The sequence below is a fragment of the Theropithecus gelada genome, chromosome 2 (genome assembly GCF_003255815.1).
Source record: "Theropithecus gelada isolate Dixy chromosome 2, Tgel_1.0, whole genome shotgun sequence".
Classification (NCBI taxonomy): domain Eukaryota; kingdom Metazoa; phylum Chordata; class Mammalia; order Primates; family Cercopithecidae; genus Theropithecus; species Theropithecus gelada.
In genome coordinates this window covers 17989325-18008317 of record NC_037669.1, presented here as the reverse complement: position 1 = coordinate 18008317, position 18993 = coordinate 17989325, and the positions used below count along the sequence as shown (strand labels likewise).

At 35.1% G+C, this 18993-nt stretch overlaps 1 protein-coding gene across 1 annotated transcript in view; it reads right to left on the bottom strand.

Annotated features, from left to right (window-relative positions):
• Positions 1-3708: 3708 nt before the first annotated feature.
• The window catches only part of EPHA6 (EPH receptor A6), a 930608-nt gene continuing 915323 nt past the window's right edge, over positions 3709-18993 (bottom strand). Inside the window, exons 18-20 of the mRNA XM_025376846.1 lie at positions 8570-8719; positions 7219-7574; positions 3709-3980 (exon numbers count right to left, since the gene is read on the bottom strand). Coding sequence (XP_025232631.1) covers positions 7460-7574; positions 8570-8719 — 265 coding nt within the window. The 3' untranslated portion in view covers positions 3709-3980; positions 7219-7459. The remainder of the gene's footprint in view (positions 3981-7218; positions 7575-8569; positions 8720-18993) is intronic.

Genomic DNA, 18993 nt, shown 5'->3' with positions numbered 1-18993 from the left:
AAACAATATGGTAATAAATAAAGCATGCACAGTTAAAGAAAAACTTCCTCATGACTTTAATAATTATATTACTAGGTAGATGAGAATTCTAAAGATAGCAAAAGTTACTACTTTGAAAAATGAACTAATATGAATAATTATATTATGGCTTCTCTAATTAAGTGAATGAAGATGTGTTTAAATGTAAATTTAACAAAAGCAAGTTCTATCTAAATGCACACAGTTCATCCTACAAATTACTAAAGGTAGAAAAGAGATTTTTAATTATAAAAGCAGTGGAAGAGGACATTTTACATACAGTAAAAATCTTAAAAGTGTAGTGTTTGCCCATCTTTACAAATTAGCATTCTTCTCCCTATCCTGATTTTGAAAAATTAAAGGATATTGAGTCTTTATAGAACAGAATCAAATTAAGACTGTTCTAAGAATGAGCTACAAATTTGGAAAAACTTGTAGAGAAATGTTCATATCAATTTGCTTCTTGTGTAAGCTCATATTTAACTCATGAAACAAAGATATCTATCCTCAGTTACTAATACCTAAATATACAAATTGAATGGAATATACAAAAAATGATTTTTATATCCTTGGAGTTTTCTCTATAATAATGTATTATTTTGGGATAATGATAGTTCTTACTTCAGTGAGGAATAATGAGATGGAGACCCTGTTACTAACTAAATAGGAAACCTGAATTAGAGTTGTCCTCCTTTTATTATTTTGTAGAGCACCCTGTCTATACTTGTATCTCAGTTGTTCTGATTTATTGAGCTTGTAACTTTTATCTAACCAAAAATGAGTTTATTATGACAAATTAAAAATGGCCAGAGGTCACAAATAATGCAGAAAATACAGGTAAGAACAGTTTTACTTGAGGGAAGATTTTCACTAATTTTGATACTTTTCTAATTTATAAGTCCTGAGAAGATTGTGTTGTTAATTTTTACCTTATTTTTTAATTAAATGTAGAAGCCACATCTTTATTTAACATTTAAGAGCTATTTTTCCTCCTCATCTGTCAAGGGATTTTTCTTTAATACCTTTGTTATTCTTAGGAATGAATTAGTTGTGTCTAAGGGTAATGGAATTCTTCGAGACCTTCTCTATAATGAAACAAAAAAATAATGATGTAGAGATTTGTTACTTTGATTAATCAGTGTGAACGTTCAAGCAAGAACTTTTCCATGTTTCCTTTAAAAGAAAACTTTGAGGCCGGCCCTGTAATCCCAGCACTTTGGGAGACCGAGGCGGGTGGATCACGGGGTCGGAGACCATCCTGGCTAACATGGTGAAACTCCTTCTCTACTAAAAATACAAAAAATTAGCCGGGCGTGGTGTCGGGCGCCTGTAGTCCCAGCTACTGGGGAGGCTGAGGCAGGAGAATGGCGTGAACCCGGGAGGCGGAGCTTGCAGTGATCCGAGATCCCGCCACTGCACTCCAGCCTGGGCAACAGAGCCAGACTCCATCGCCAAAAAAAAAAAAGAAAGAAAGAAACTTTGCTTTCAATGGGATAGTGCAAAAATCACTTGATGTTACTGAGATATACAAACTTTGTAGTTGACAGATTCCTTTTTAAAAGGTAAAGTTTATTCATTTTATAGTGCTTTGCCTCCCTTAGTAATTGAAAAGTTTTTTTTTTTTCATTTTAAAATGTAATTTTGGATTGACACTGGCTACCTAAACAAGTTCCAAATATATTGAAAAATCTCAAAAAGTAAATGCTAATAAAACAAAAACTCTTTTGAATTAAGAGCAAAGAGCCCAAGTCTTTCCATTAAGATATAAATGTTCTCGCGGGGCTCAGTGGCTCATGCCTGTAATCCCAGCACTTTGGGAGGCTGAGGCGGGCGGATCACCAGAGGTCGGGAGTTCCAGAACAGCCTGACCAACATGGAGAAACCCCGTCTCTACTAAAAATACAAAATTAGCCGGGCGTGGTGGCGCATGCCTATAATCCAAGCTAACTCAGGAGGCTGAGGCAGAATTGCTTGAACCTGGGAGGCGGAGGTTGTGGTGAGCCACGATTGCGCCATTGCACTCCAGCCTGGGCAACATGAGCGAAACTCCATCTCAAAAAGACAAAAAAAAAAAAAGATATAAATGTTATTTTTTATACATTTTATGTAAACTCACTGTTAATTTGAAGCTAATTTATTACTCAGAAAAAGATGATTTGTTAAAACATTTTTATGACCTGTATCTTTCTCTGGATCTTTTAAATTTTTTCCAAGAATACATGTATATTATGCCACAACGACTTATAACAAGAAAAGTTAATTTTTATCCTGAGAAATCTTTGATACATCTCATCAGTACTTTTTTTTTTAACAGTAAGAAAAAGATTGAGTGTTTACTTTTACACAATATAAGATGTTTCTATCATTTCACTTCGTCATATGTTATAGTCAGGAGTAATCGTCTATGTCCCCCGTTAAATGGATGGAGTTTGAAAGGATTTTATGCTACCACTGCAGTTCATACCTATTATTATGTTTACTAGAACCAGTGAATAAGCTTGAACAAGAGATTACTCCAGAATTGCTCTTGAAAAAAAAGCTGATGTTTTCTAACAGGAGGCACTTTTGAGGTAGTGAATCCATATACGAACTGACAGGTATGCTACCAGACGATAAAAATCTGTGACTCCTGATGAGGATCAACTCTTAATGAGAGAAACTGTTTAAGAGAACCCAGGATGCATGCTTCCCCCTGCCAGAGGGATTATGGGGTGTTTGGGAAGAATACTATGAGAATTTGAGGTCCAAAAGATCTTTCCATTTGAATTGGAATTGCAAATCCAATTCACACTGGACGAAGTTCCTATTTATTTCTTTATATTCTATGGAAAGTGCTATCCCCCACTGACATGGCAACCAGAGCAAACAAAGCAAATAAAACTCCAAATTTTAATGAGAGTTACTTGAAGACAACGACAGCACAGCCAAACTTATCTTTGTAGTAAAATTTTGTGCATATAGGAGATATTCCCTAGATACTTGTTAAGCTGAACTAGATAAAATCTGTAATGTCTTTGCGGAACATTATAAAGATTGAAAAATTGTCGAAAATGTTGCTCATAAAAACCGAAAGTTAGGTTGTTTCAGTACCTTGTATTCTGGTGGAAGAATACCATCCATTTAACCCAGTGTACTCCTCTACCTTTTGGAGTCTTCACATTAAAAAATATTAAAATATTTGTTGATTGAATGTAAAGTAATATGAGTCTCTTCTACTTCATGGAATTTGAGATTGGAAAAGTTAAGATGCTCATACTAAAAGAAGTAATACGTATGCTTCAAGTCTCTTTGATATATACAGACATGGACACCAACTGTGAGTTCACATTAGCAGATATTGATCTTAAGATACTATTTTTTAAACTAATAATAAACTTCCTTAGTTAAAGCAATTGAAAAGGATCATCATCATCCATTTCAAAATTACTTTCCAAAGAACTTGATTTCAAGTTAAGGAAAAGCCAGAACCCATATCCTCTTGAGTACAAATGTTCTCAATTACGTGATAGAACCCAAAATATTATAGCTTTTGCAACATCCCCCAGCCCCAAGTCTCTTCTAAGGAGATCTATACAATCTTTTCAGATTTGTTGGGCTACCTTTTTTATGCTGATCGGGATAATGTGTGACGTGATAGAAGCTGAGAAAGGAATAAAAAGATAGGATGGGGGAATTAAAAACAGGGCTGAGAAAGTTTTAGAAAATTTAATAAAAGAGGAGAAAAGAAAGAACTAGTACAGTAAAAATTATGAGATGAGAGATTTAACTGACTGCCTTGTAGAACAGAAATTTGATAGGAAAATACACCAAAACACATTTTTAAGAAGTGTGGTTGGGTGATATGTAAAACAATTCATTCTTCACCATCTCTTCTGAAGAGCTTCTTTAGAGCCTTTGCTTTTCAAGGACCGGATTTGGATTTGTTTTCCATTCATGGGCTGAGATAGGTTTTAAAGCTATTGCTGGAAGGCAGTTTTATTCAGGTTATACTTTGATAGATTTTAAAGAGCAATGCAGAGTGAAATAAGATGTTTTATTTTGATATGGGATGTAGAACATTTATCACCAGTTATAACTCAGTGCAAAAGTGCTATAATTCTTGATTCGTGTTAAACCAGATGAATTTTGCAATTTGATTGCTTTTTTTGAAATGATTTAAATACCTTATCTCTCTCCTTGATTGTACATTGTTTTTAATTTTTTTTCCAAATATGCCTTCTACTATGAGATAGTGAGTTCACTACAGACTGAAAATTGACCATCTAGAAAATAAAATGAAAATGATTTTTTGACTGTCTGGTTTTAAAATACAAAACACCCCCTCAGTAGCATAGATCAAGACATTTAAAATAAAGTAATTATATGAGTCTATATGCATATTTTAGGTATCAAAGGTTATTCCTGAAGACTCATGATTTATGGAAGTTACTTATTCTCTTTTTATAATTAAGTTTTATGCTTTGCATATTAAACAGATTTAATTACCTAAAATGTACACTAGTAAGTCTTAAAATGTTTCATGTAAAATTTTCAAATGAATTTGGCATTTTAACTGTTAATATTCCTGGGATCATGGGGTCCATGATTGGTAGGCAGTAAATAATATCCTTATATTTTAATGTTTCTGTTTAATCTTGCACACATAGTTCAATCTTGCTGTAACCATGATGAAGTTCAAAGTTTCAATTAAGATTATCATGCTTACAGTTCTGAAAAATAAAAATATAATTTAAAAGGAATTTTGAAGGAGATATGGGGTGAGAGTCAAAGCAAAAAGGTAGTTTTATGATACTATAGAAAAGATGTTAGGGAAAGAAAAAGTAAGTACAAATTAACCAGATGTAGAATAGGATCATCAGACATTTTAAAAGAAAAAATTCTTATCAGACAACTTTAATCTTGCAATCACTGAATGCTCATCCCATAGAAGTTTAAATAACTTAATAGAATTTATTTCAAGGTACACAGATGGTGCTGACAGAGTCCTGTGGAAGACCATATTATTCTATTTCTTATTTTTCTAAATACCTTTTTTGTATTATAAAAATAAATATATGATTAATAAATTTAATCTGTTTTACATCTGTTCTTATTTAATATATATTTGAAGATAGGTAAATATGGAAATTTTATATTTCTTCTAAATGTATCCAGATTTGTGTAATGTATCAAGCAAACTGCAGATAGTCTATGAGTGATGCACAACCATGCAGGTTGATGGCTGGAAAATGTGGCTAGCTATATCTGGCATACTAACTTAAAAAGTGATGGATTTCCCATCGACCCCCACCTTTTTTTCCTTTTTGTATATTTTAAGAAGTACCTAAAGACTCTTCCTTCTAGCTTTGCTTTACACATTTGTTTTGAAATGAGAAGGATTAAGCTGTGGTAAGGAAAAATCAGGAGATAAGTCAGCAAAAGAAAATATGTAGAAGGGTCTAATATAATGGGACAATCAACAAAATCTAAATATAAGAAAAAATGGCCGTGGCTCACGCCTGTAATCTCAGCACTTTGGGAGGCCGAGGCGGGCAGATCACTTGAGGTCAGGAGTTCGAGACCAGCCTGGCCAACACAGTGAAACTCCGTCTCTACTAAAAATACAAAAATTAGCCAGGCATGGTGGCAGGCATCTGTAATTCCAGCTACTCGGGAGGCTGAGGCAGGAGAATGGCTTGAACCCAGGAGGCGAAGGTTGCAGTGAGCTGAGATCGCGCCATTGCACTCCAGCCTGGGCAACAAGAGCAAAACACCTCTGTCTCAAAAACAAACAAACAAACAAAAAACAAAAACAAAAACAAAAAACCCAAACAGGGTCCTTTATTAAAAAACAAACAAACAAAAACTACTATGACAAAAAATGAATTTAGATAGGAATTTGTCAATGTGGGTAGGGCACCATTATCACTGAGATCCTATAAAAGCTAATTTATTAAATCAGTATCTTTAGACAACCTACTCTGTTTTTTTCCTTCAACACATTTTACTTACTCTTCCACCTAAAACAGTAATCATTTTTTTTAGTTTTACAGGGAGCAGCTGATTTTACAATTTAATTTGTTCATAAGATATAGCACTATTTTGATAAGCCAATTCAGCTTAAATAACTTAACATATGTATTTACCTTTGTTTTTTAAGCCTCTCAGAAGATGATGACAACAATATATCTTAGCTGTGTTCTCAATTTTATGTAACTATATGTTGGACCCAGGTTGACACACTATGCTCATGTGTAAGATCTGTTTACTCTTTGGAGTATTCATACTTATTTCTTAGAAGGTTTGGAAAAGAGCTCAGCATGTTCATGTAACTTATTTTTGCAAAGAAAACATAAGAACGCTTCAACTTGCAAAATGCACCGATACCAAATGGTCAGCTAAGTATGTTTATTTCCTTGGGCCACCATGTATCTATCATAAAGTTCTGTTTAAATTAAATTAATAATTTTACATTAAATCTAAGGGTATAATCTAATGTATTTTATTCAAAGCAATTCTACTGAGAATGACTAATTTTCTCAGTGCTTTGATAATTGCTTTTGCAAATTTGTGACAGTGCACAAAGGGAATAGTCATGGATTTATCCCAAGCTTTTCTCTATGAAAGCCATTATTAGATCAATGAAGTCACTCTTGGTCTTTCCAGGAGCGGTCTTCATAAGGTAGTAGAGAAATATACTACAGTTAGTAAAAAATAAATAAATAAATAAAATTAGAGGTGAAAAGCCTTTAAACTACCACCTACTATGAAATATGTGTGACACTACAAAGTTAGTTTTTTAAAAATTGACAAACCCAGCCTCAGATGATTTATAAACACAGTATTTTTTTCTCCCTCCCTAATAACCCCCTTCTCATCATAGTCATACCTCACAAAAATTCATTACATGATATCACTGGTCATTTCTGCAAATAATTCTAAAAATATCAGGCACCAACAGTTAAACTATTAAAAAGTAAAGTAACAATACAACCAATAGAGCTGAATATAATTACCTAAAAATGAAACATTTATGTCAATTTGGAAGCTACTTGATCACAAAACATGAAAGAAAGGTTAACTAGTTCTTTCTCATCTACCATCACACTCTAGATACATCACTAAGGAAGCCCCACCTGGATACATTTCTTTAGGTTAAGTCCGTGAACACTTCCCATATACTGCTTATACAAACTTACACATCCAGGCTGAGTTATTTACCATTGCGTAGCGATAATCTGCAGTGGGCCAGGGTTTTATTTGCAGGTTATTCAGAGCGGATTTATGTAGCATGATTTTAAAATCCTGGTTGGAAGCATAAACATAAGGTGTGTGCCTATAGTCTGAACAGAAGACTGCAGTTTGTGAAATGATGTTTGGAGAATCAGAAGAGAGACTAGTAGAGAGGATATCGTTCATTTTAGAAATGCCGAGGCACAAAACACAGGTGCTTGTAGTACTTTCATACATGAAATCCCTTCTCCTGTATGTGCATCATGTGTAAACGTAAAGTCTGTATACTGCTGACTATTCGTCTCTGGTGTCCAATGAGTATGACTCCAATTCTTCTAATGTCACTGAGAGAGAGGAGAGCGAGAGCAAGAGCGAGAGTGAGAGAGAGAGAGAGAGAGATACAGAATATGAACATTTAGATCTGATAAGCATGCGAGATAAAATGATTATGTAAATATATTAAATAAGCGCCCTGCCACAGTTGCGAAAAAATGGTGTAGCTTACTTGTTAAGCAGAGATTTAGATGAGCAGCAAAAGTTTATTTTTTTTCCTTTTCTCTGGATCCACAGAATGCGTAAAGTTAATCTCAGATGTAACAATATGTATTTTTCAATTTCATACACAGGTACTTATGTAATATTCAGATATTTCATAGGTGTAAAGGCTATATAATTTAGGTAATGATATACATTTGCAACAGTATTAGCAAAATGGTGAGTAGGTAGGATGGAGGGTATAATGTGAACTCCATTTGATTTCTCATGGGTTTTTGATATCTGGAAAAATTCCCCTTATGTTGTACTGTATGAAATTGCCATTACTGTCTTAAAACAATGGCACTTTAATATGGTTCAACGTAACCATTTAGTCTTTTAAACATATGTTAAATATTTTCATTGCATGTAGGCAAAGGACAATCTTTGAGACAGTGGAAAATGGTTGACCATTATAATATCTAGAAGGAGCTCTGAAAATGACATGATCATATTGCATTAATTTGATGAAGGTAATAGGAATTGATTATGCAATATTAATATATGTGAGTAAAATTTGCCAAGGTAAAATTAAGTTGGCATAAAGTCTGATTTGGATGAGAGTAACGTGCATTTTAGAAAACATTTAAAATATTTTAAATAGCTATTTGAATTAAATATATTCTTTCAAAGAATAATAGTTAAAAGTGTAATGTCCAACTTTCACTAGAATGATAGTCAGAAATGGTGAGAAAACACTGGGAAATTACCTACTAGCCTAAGGAAAGGTGTTCTTGATACAGCATTTGAACATATAATCCCCAGCAGGGCATCTAGTTACAGTAATAACCCCAGTATCACTTACTCAATGCTCATTCTTGAAATCAGGTCAAAAGTTGTAAACCCTGCTGCCATGAAGTTATTCTTGTATTGCCCCATCTTTATAGAATCTAGCCAGTCACCAACTGTGACAAACAAAGGATATTCTGGAACTTCACCAGGGGACTCTGGCATTCTGTAAGAAAACAAAACAAAGCAAAACAAAACAAAACAAAACATGGAGAGCATTTAAAAGCCAAAAAAAGCATGAATCATGGAATTTTCATTTTCCTTTTACAATATTCTTACATCTAATGTTTTCTCCATTTAAAAGCCTCTGATTTTCTATCTTATTCAAATCAATCACTTTAAAAAATTATTTATCAAATCAGTGACTTATCTGGTGGAACACTTTTGCTTTTTGTGTTTTTGCTACTACGACTGGGCCTTATATTGATTTTTTTTCTTTTTAATTTTTTCATGATGGATCTTGAGAGAACTCACATCTTGCTATCCCCCTTCTTCTTATACGTTTTTCTCTTGCATAAAATTGTGTTTTGAAACTTAAGGAATAGCCCATCCCTTGTCCCCACAAGGAGAGTAACTAGCCACAGGATGTTCATTCTTCCCCCGTCTGACCTACCCCTGAATCCATGTCCTTTTCTACATTTGCTGTGATAGTTCTTCTCCTTCTTATGGTGAATTCATTGATCAAACTTCCATTTAGCTGTTCTCAAACATTCAATAATAACTTATCATTTGTTAAAATGTAATTTTTATTTTCGTAGAGTTCTATTGCATGAATAAGATTTACACCCATACAAGCATAGGGTAATGTCCCCAATGCACAGATATTAATAAGACACAAAACACCACAAAATCAATGTTAGGTTGGGTTACCAAGGCAATGATATAGCGATCCTTATTTTTGTTTCTCAGATCTGATGCAAGGGGCAGTATAAAGGTATTACTTTGGAAAGGCTAGGGTATACATGTGCTTATATATACACACACATACATATTTATATGCAATATATATGAAATATATATAATAGCTTGAGTCAGAGAGAATAAAAACAGAATTACTCTTATAAATTATGGTAAAAGTAACTCAGAATTGTGTATTTAAGTCATTCTGACAACAAATTGTATTAGTTTCTTTACTAATTACAAATTAAAAACATTTTAAGGTGTATTTTAACATGTTTTATTTTGCATGTTTTAAAAAATACTTGGTAGTAAAAGTGCTTTTATACTAATAAATGTGTTACTAAAGCTCTAGGTAATAAATATATCATTTAAAGAATTCTTAGATCTGTAATTTATATTAACTAGTAAAGCAGTAATAATCTTTTAAAAAAATTTAGTGTTTGAGTTAAATCTACATATTCTAAGTAATGAAAAACTCCCTTATTAGAAGTGAATCACTGAGTTATTTTTATTGGAATATTGAAATTAGTCCACCTTTCATTTGCTTTGTTTTTAAAGTTTTATAAAGTAAAAGAATGAAAGAATCTACAGAGACAATTAGAGGCATAGATTTTAAAGTTCATATTTGGACTATTTTATCTAAATATTTTTACCATTCACATTTGAACTACTTCAGTTTTAACTAGCAATTGATAAGCTACGAGCACACATGATTAAACCATGTGAAGTAAGAATTCCCCAACTGTGAAGCAGAAGGGCATATACATGCTATATAACCCTGGTATTGTTCTACTACTAATATAGGAATTAGGTCCTAAGGTTAATACTTAAGGCAAAAACTGTAATTCCCTAACCATTAAAATTACCCTTAAAAATCCTTTAAATCAGCCTAAAGTCACTAGGACCCAAGTCTTTTAGGAGCACAAGTTGTGTATGGTACAACTCCTGAAGATTCTGAAAGGTGCCCTTCGAATTCAGCACAAAGTCCCTACTAAAGGCCTAGAATTCATTTATTTGGATTTCCTTTTCATTACTACATTGACCTACCTTTTTCTAAACTGAGGTCTAGCTGAAGGTGGAGGTGGGGTGAACAGAGATGACAGGGTGGGGTTGTACTCTTTATGTATGATTGGAATTAACATAAATTAAATGCATATACCTTGTGATTGATTACACTGTACTCTGTATTGGGTCTGGTTATCCTTAACAGTGACTTCTGTCCTTTTTAACACTACTCAGTTCCATTACATTTCCTATTTGGAGGCTGTTAAGCTGCATTCTTTTCTCCTGTACTACAGATTGCAATGTTATTTTGATTGTGGACTGTTTCATTTTAATTAACATCAAAATGATTCATGATTTGACCTAAAACAAAGGTCAGTCATGTTGAAAGACTGGAAAGCTATCATAGCATCTATCTACCAGCAAATACTTGAACTGTTGCCGTATTTATTCAAAGTTTCCTAGAGGTGTTTATGTTAATGAATATTGTCAAATAAAAATTCATATGTAAAACACAAAATAATAAAGGTCTCCGTGGCAAACAGAGTGAAGCAGATTTTTAAGTTGTGGTGTTTCTCAGTCTTCACTGCTCTAATGTGCATTGTAAATATGTAAGAGAATTCAGAATAGTTTCTATATTATTTTTCTAAATTATTTGACCAGTTTCAGGGGATATACTGTACTTCACTGGCCAAGAGGCTAAATATCAAAATGACCAGGATATCCCTGTTGCTTGTTTTTTTTTTTTTTTTTTTTCTGAGACGGAGTCTCGCTCTGTCGCCCAGGCTGGAGTGCAGTGACCGGATCTCAGCTCACTGCAAGCTCCGCCTCCCGGGTTCACGCCATTCTCCTGCCTCAGCCTCCCAAGTAGCTGGGACTACAGGCGCCCGCCACCTCGCCCGGCTAGTTTTTGTTTTGTATTTTTTTTTTAGTAGAGACGGGGTTTCACCGTGTTAGCCAGGATGGTCTCGATCTCCCGACCTCGTGATCCGCCCGTCTCGGCCTCCCAAAGTGCTGGGATTACAGGCTTGAGCCACCGCGCCCGGCCTCCTTGTTGCTTGTTAACATAAATAAAACCACGTTAGAAAATTGAATGTCCTATTTCAAAATAACGTGACTCTCATATCTTTTAAATACTTGTCAAAGTAGTTTGTTAAAACTGAACAAAATTAAAAGAATGTATTAAAGTGACTTTCCCTTCATACTCCTATGTCATTCTCGATGCACCGACATAGTCAGATGACTTCTACTTCTCTCTCCCGAGATGACACTGGAATAATTCTTGAAATTTCATGATTTCATATATTTGGTGAGTGGAAATGTATCTTGCTAATTTTATGTCCTTAGTATAAAAGGTCATGGAAGGACATTCTATATATTAAACGACTCAAATAGCCTATTTCCCTTGTTGAAAAGCATCTACTGTTTGCTTCCAGAATGCTTCAATACCATAATTCCCTTTCTCTCCACGCATCTTCAGTGACCTAGTTACTCTTTGGCCTTTATACGACTGCCTTGGCAGTTGATTTAGTAAGGTCAGGGTTCCCTCATTGTTCACAGCCACTGTGCAATAACTTGTCTTTCACCTTATCTTCTAAGGAAGTTGAAAAATGTTGCTATTTTCTGGCTTCGAGGGCTTGGTACCATTATCCTCACATGAATTCTCTGGAATATTACCTAATAAACAATAAATGCCCTTTCTTATCAAACATGTACAATGATAAATTTAGTGTGCTATTTGCTGAGCATGTAGAAATTTGTGCTATTTGGTGATTAGTGAGTACTGCCCACCTGAGAAATATCTTTACAGCCAAACCTGCAGCTCACATTTAAAAAAAATACTTATTGTAGAATAGAAGGTCAAGGATCAACTTTTTCCTCAGAAAAATGAGAATGGGGCTAGAATTAGGAAATTTCAGGTATAATTATGGTCAATTTAGATAATAGAAAGGGCTGGAGCATAGATATTACAGGTAATGTTACAGTTTAGTAATAAATATAAAATTTCAATACAATAAAGTATGTTAAAAAATGAATAGCTCTGGTAAGAGTCCAGAAGTTTTTACTCTAATGAGTCCTTTGAGTTCACAATAGTGCTAGCATTTTAACTTAGAAGTTCCTTAGATATGTCATCAATGTGTATCACTACCATTAAAAGGCAAGAAGTGTTTTGTCCTCAAAGTTTTCCATGTTTCATATTCATCATATAAATATATGATAGTAATGGACATACTAAAATGATTTAAGAAAGGTTCTATTTTGAGAAACACTATTGCAAGCTAAGATTCTGTTTTAATATGACAGACACCCTCACATGCTTAAAGGTTTTTCTTCTCTTACACTCTAACACAACTTCTTGTTTCCTAGCTCGTTCGTACATGTATATATGATTAGCAGAAATATGCAGATAGGGTCCATTTTATTTTATATTGCCTTCATTTCATATATTCATGAATGTATCCCATGTTTCAACAGTCTTCATATTCAAATGGGTACGTAATATTCTATATGTGGATGCTTAATAATTTGTAATTTTCTAAAGTTAGACTCTTAGGTTGCTAACAACAGTCTTTTGGTAGACGTGAGTATGTAGTTTAAGAGCATGTTTCTTTTTGTTTCAGTTGAATAACTTCTTTGGGAAAAATTCATAAGACAGAAGAATTGTTTAAAGAATAAGTGAAAACCCCCTGATGGCAGGAACACATCTTTCTATTTTATGTAGGCACTCACATAATGCTGAAAACATTATAGGAGTTCATTAAATACACGATGACTCAGACTCAAATATTAAATTCTGTACAGAAAAGTTTGGTCCATAACATGATGGCTGATTCATGATGAATATTTTCATATCATTCCAATAAATAAAAAACCTAGAAGAATAAGTACCTGTTGATATAGTTGTCAACTTATCAAATAATATGCTGTTTATTTAAATTATTCCTTCTATTGTGAAAATGTTTGTTTATTCTGTCTTTATAGGTTTCAGGGTGGAGAAAGAGGCAGTGATAGCTGGAGTTGGGTAGCATAGGGTTAAGGGTTCACTTGCAATTATAACCAGACCTAGAGCCACAACAGCACATTGACTTAATGCAATATGGCTGCTTTTACATGAGTTCCTCATCTTGTGACTCAGGGACTACACTTCACACTATCCATTTAATGCATGAAATAATTTTGTCATACATACACTGTCTACATACCCTTTGAAGAAGCATTTACTTAATCATATATTTTTAAAAAGTCCTCTCTACAATTAAGGCTAACATTCAATGTGAACACATTAAATTAATGAAATAATTTTGATATTTAAAACATTTTTAAAGTGTAATTTTACTCAAAGGGTTATAAAACCTCAAATGCATAGAAATATATAGATATAGATATTTTGTGCTTGTGGGTAACATATATCTGTTTTAAACAGTCTAACTCCACAGTGTTAAGGACATTAATTATTTTTTGTCAGTCTTTTATTTTCAGTAAGTCTTCAATTGTTTGTTATTTATATGATTATGTAAACATAATAAGGCTGATAAATAGTGAAAAATATGAAGGAATGAAAATTAAAATTTCACAGCAAAATTTAAAGTTGCAGATATGTTTGAACATTAAGAGGAACAGATGCAGAGCAGGGATAATACTTATAAAAAATTCCCCATAATTCCCAGTAGAGTACCCAGCACATGGTTCCTACGGCCAGAGTAATAGATCCCTGAACCTCAAGAAAAGCCTACTTTTGTGAGGAAATAATCCAGGATCAGAAAATAGGTTTCATGTCACATGCCAACTGCAATTCATTGGCAGTGGTTGTCAAAATGTGGTCATGAGAAGGATACTAAGGCAGCGTCTGGGCTCAGCAGGAGAGTATTGTGATGATTAGTAATGTCTGCCATAGTGAGAAAAAGAAGTAAAACGTATTTGCCAGCACCAGAAAAATTCAATCTACAGAAATGTCTGAGGACGTAATTCTGGAACTATGTGATGTTACTGCCATATTTTCCTCATTTCTCTATATTGTTGCTATTACTACTTTCCTTTTTCAAGTAATGTTCTTCAAGTGGCTGGGCATTGTAGGAGGGTGTTTGGGGGATATATGGACTACGTATTTTCTATTTATTCCCATGACTAAGGTCATATTCTCTACATTCTATTATTTGCCTACTGGGACATAAAATAACAGGCTGCTCTCCACTAAAAATTGTTTTTTGAATTTTAATAGACTCTATCTATGAATTTTGACTAGTCCAGATAAAATCTATCTGGAAATGTGAAAATGTACCCCCTTTTTTTATAATCATATTTTGGAAGCAGGGTTGTATTAGCAAACATCTTGCCCTTGTGTGTGATTCTATGTTGTATCCTGGAAAGAACAAGGACTATGGAGTTAGTGGCCTTCAAATTCCTGATCTACTCATTATTGCTGTGTACTTTTGGGAAAGTTAGCCCCTTTAAGTCTCCATTTCCGTTCTGAGAGATGGGAATAATAACAGTGAGGATTAAGTGATATAACCAATAAAAGCCCCTAGTACCACAACTGACACATAGTAGGCTGTCAACAAAAGGCAATCATAGTTATTGTTGATAATATATATTAAGAGTTTGTATCAGTATTAATACGGATATTGATATTATATTATAAAGATCTTGTGCCAGCAGTTTATGGGAATTTTCTATTTTTCTTTTCTCGTTTTTTTGCTATGGGGTCTCTGTTGCCCCGGCTGGAGTGTTGTGGCATGATCATCGTGCACAGCAGACTCGAAGTCCTGGGCTCAAGCGATCCTTCCACCTTCGTCTCTCGAGCAGCTGGGACCACAGGCATGTGCCACCATGCCTGGCTAATTGTAGTTTTTAATTTTTTGTAGAGATAGATCTCATTTTGTTGCTCATGCTGGTGAACTCCTGGCTTCAAGTGATCCTGCCACCTTGGCCTCTCAAAGGGTCAGGATTACAGATGTGAGCCACTGAGCCTGGCTGAATTTAGGTTTTTCTAATGGGCAGGTGGAAGTTTCAAATCTCCTGATATATCTTTCATATTCTGTCTTCCTTCCACAGAACTTTGCTTATTATTCAATTTCAACATTGGTTTTGGCCAGCCAGTTATTTATCTGTCATGACAAGCATATTTAAAAGTGCCAGCAACAAGAATCAAAACAAAACAAGTTGTCTATGACTTGGTGTATGGCGATAAACAATTTAGCAAGTGCTGATTATGCATTGCCTAGGTGGCATTGAACAAAATCTTCTCAAAATGGGTAGAAAATTTAACATCAAAATGTTGGAAGTTATTGTATTCAGAAGACAGCATTATTGGTGCATAATTTGCTAAGTGGAGAGAGATAGTACTATTCAGTCTTACAGCATTATTCACAGTTTTTTAAAGAAGAGGTTCTAAATAATGGTATTGGTATGGGCTTTTCCCTACCTTCATGATTCACATATTACTGGAAAGCAAGTGCTTTAAAGTTACAAGATAGACTAATATGTACTACAGAAGCTGGTAGTTGCAGTTGCTAATAGCTAAAGTCTTATACGATCCTTAATTATGGCCCAGTGGGTAGTAACAATATACAGTACATATGGTGTCTTGGCCTGGGCAAAGCATTATTTCTGAGGTAGCTGACTATCATAGACTGGCATTGTCCATCTGGACAACTACTGCCCATCCCTGATACGACATTTGAGCTGATAGTCAAGAAGCCCCTAATGTGTCAAATTCTTTGTCAGTGACACGCTGGGGACCTGGAGCAGGGATTAGAAGAAAGCATTATTTTCCCATTACATTGAAACTCTGTCCTAAAGGATATTGACCAGCTGACTACGGCCTGGTGCACTCAGTAGACTTCAGTGTGTGGAGTAATCAGGGGCGAGGGTTGAAGACAATGCAGAACAAATGTGTAGGACAATGTGGGTGAGGGTGGGGGAGGTAGGACTGGGTGAAGGGTCACCATGTAATTATCAAGCCACTTTGTGCTATTAAACTATAGGACCCCAGACCTAATCTTGGACTCTATGGGAAAATACTTGAGGTTGGGAGCAGCTACAAGGTTGGTCCTGAGGGTTAGTGGAGAGGGAGAAAGAGGTGTTTTAAAGTGCATGGCCAGGCACTACTCCAGATGCTGTTCTACACACAACCTTGGCGTTAAGCTGGGTCGTTTCTCCCAAGGGCTGTGCATGACATGACAGCTACAAATAATTATTTGAAAGGCAGTTATAAGGCATTATCATAAACTGAATGAATGTGAGGGTAGTTTGAAATTCACATTTATGAAAGGATAACTGCTTATATTAATACAATGGTCCTGCAAACTAGTTTTTTACTGTTAGTTGGATTTAGGGTTATGCTTATAATACTGCCACATTCACTTATATGGTATATCTATACACTTTCTTGAGTAGGAGAGAGAGCAAGCGTGTTGGGAACTGCACAGAGCTCTGAATATTCCCATGGGAGTGTGTCAGGCACAAGAATATCAGCAGAAAGGAAAAGGTAACTGCTGCACCAAATAATGAAAGCCTTCTCTGACCAACATTTTTTCAATTTAGGTACTCTGACTTTTGAGAGGAACGATTGCAGATACAGGTTTATGAAATTTCCAATATGTTAGTATAAAATTATTACATTTTCAATATGTTAGTATAAAATTATTAAATTGTGGATTTCATGCCTTCCTCATCCCCTCTGTCACTTTAATTTCTTCCCCTCTTACTATTCTGTCAACAGAAAGGATAACAACTTCTCAGGTGAGTCTTGAGAAAAAAGCAATTAGAATGGAATAAAAACCATGGGGACCTAGCAGATGAGAGAGTAATATCAGCATGTAAGTATGAGAGAAATCTGGGGGTTGGGGATGCTACAGAAAAGGAGAGTGCAGAAGAATTTGAAAGCGTTGCTGTGGATTATACACCTGGACTCCTTTTCAGGTTTGAGAGATATAGGAGAAAAGATGGAAATTCTACATATGTTATGTTTCCTTAATCCAACATCACTCTGGGGCAGACAACTGGGCTCTGCGATTTGGGAGATAGAGAAGCAGTGTCAGTTTTATGAGCATAAAACAAACCTGGCGTTCTTTAGCTAATATGGCTATCCTTTAATCTATCATGTCTCTTCTCCCTAAACAGTCTCAGCTCTCTGGAATCATGAACAGAGTGGGTGGGTGGTATTGGAGGTAAGAGAGTGGAGCAGGAGAACCCATCCAGGCTGCTGTGAAAATGAGAATGCTGATAAAGGTTCAGGCATGTGAACCTTAGAACACTGATTCTTTTTGTTTTTTAAACAAAAGTATATTATATTAATGGCAAAAACAGTAGCACATATGTCTTTGCCAGAAACAAGGATAGCAAAACAGTCACAAAACTTCCATTTGGTTTCCCAGAGATCAGACTTTAGAATTGAATCAAGGTGCCAAGTTTGTATAAAGCACCCAACTTTTGGCCTGCGTGCGGCAGTGCTATCGCAGAGCTTGCCACTCATGGGGCTCTTCCACTAGACTGCTGAACAGCCCACTAAATCACAGACCTCTGGCCCTCAGATACACCCTCTCATCTTGACTTGACCTCTGGATCCCTGCTACTTTTTGACACTTTCTCATCTTAGATTCTTCATCAATGTTTTCCAAATATCATGATCATTCATAATCTTGAAAAAGCAGAGAGGAAATTGTTTTATCTGCTTTTCTTCAAAAAGGTTTTTACATGCCTGCTTCTATAGCTATAGCACAGTCAGAGAGCTTTGTTGATGGGCACTGATTGTGGATTCTGTTAACTCTAAACCACAACGAGGGGCCCAGATTAAAGGATTTCAGTTTACAGATGCCAGTATCCTCTTCCATTAATGCAGACTCACTACTAGCTCCGTCTCCTCTATACTATAGCATGACCAAGTCACCTCAATAGCTGATATAAAAACAAAAACCAAGAAACATTTCCTCTAACTACTTTTCTTTCTCATCAGAGACAGGTTTCTTGAAAAAAACTGGTACTATGTATTGCTCCTTTCTCTGAGCTCATATTCACTCTTCCTCTATTGTAATCTGTCTGACACAACTTTATTGAAAATGCTGTACCAAAGGTTGTGCATGCACACCTGAATGTCTTATTGCTGAATCCAATGGAGACATTTCATGTTTTATTTTACTGCAATTTTGTGAGGCCTTGGACATTATACTCCTTGAAACGCTCTCCTCTTTTGGCTTCTATGGTACCGCTCTTCCCTGTTTTCCTGATTACTTGTCTGGCTTCTCTTTTTCAGTTTCCTTTGGGTACTTTTTGTTCAGTTCATATCTTAAATTAGAGGGTTTCATCCTTTCCAGTACTTATTTGCATTCTTTATATTCTCTGTGAGCTATCTTAACTACAGTTAAAGCTTCAGCTACAATCTATATGCTGATGATCTTCAAATCTACATCTCTAGCCCAGATCTTTTTACCTAGGTTCAACCTATAAATATAACCATCTAGATGTCCCACAGGCTTCTGCAACTCAGCATGCTCAAAATGGTCTCATTTCTATTCCAAAAACTTGTCCCTCTCCCTCTCT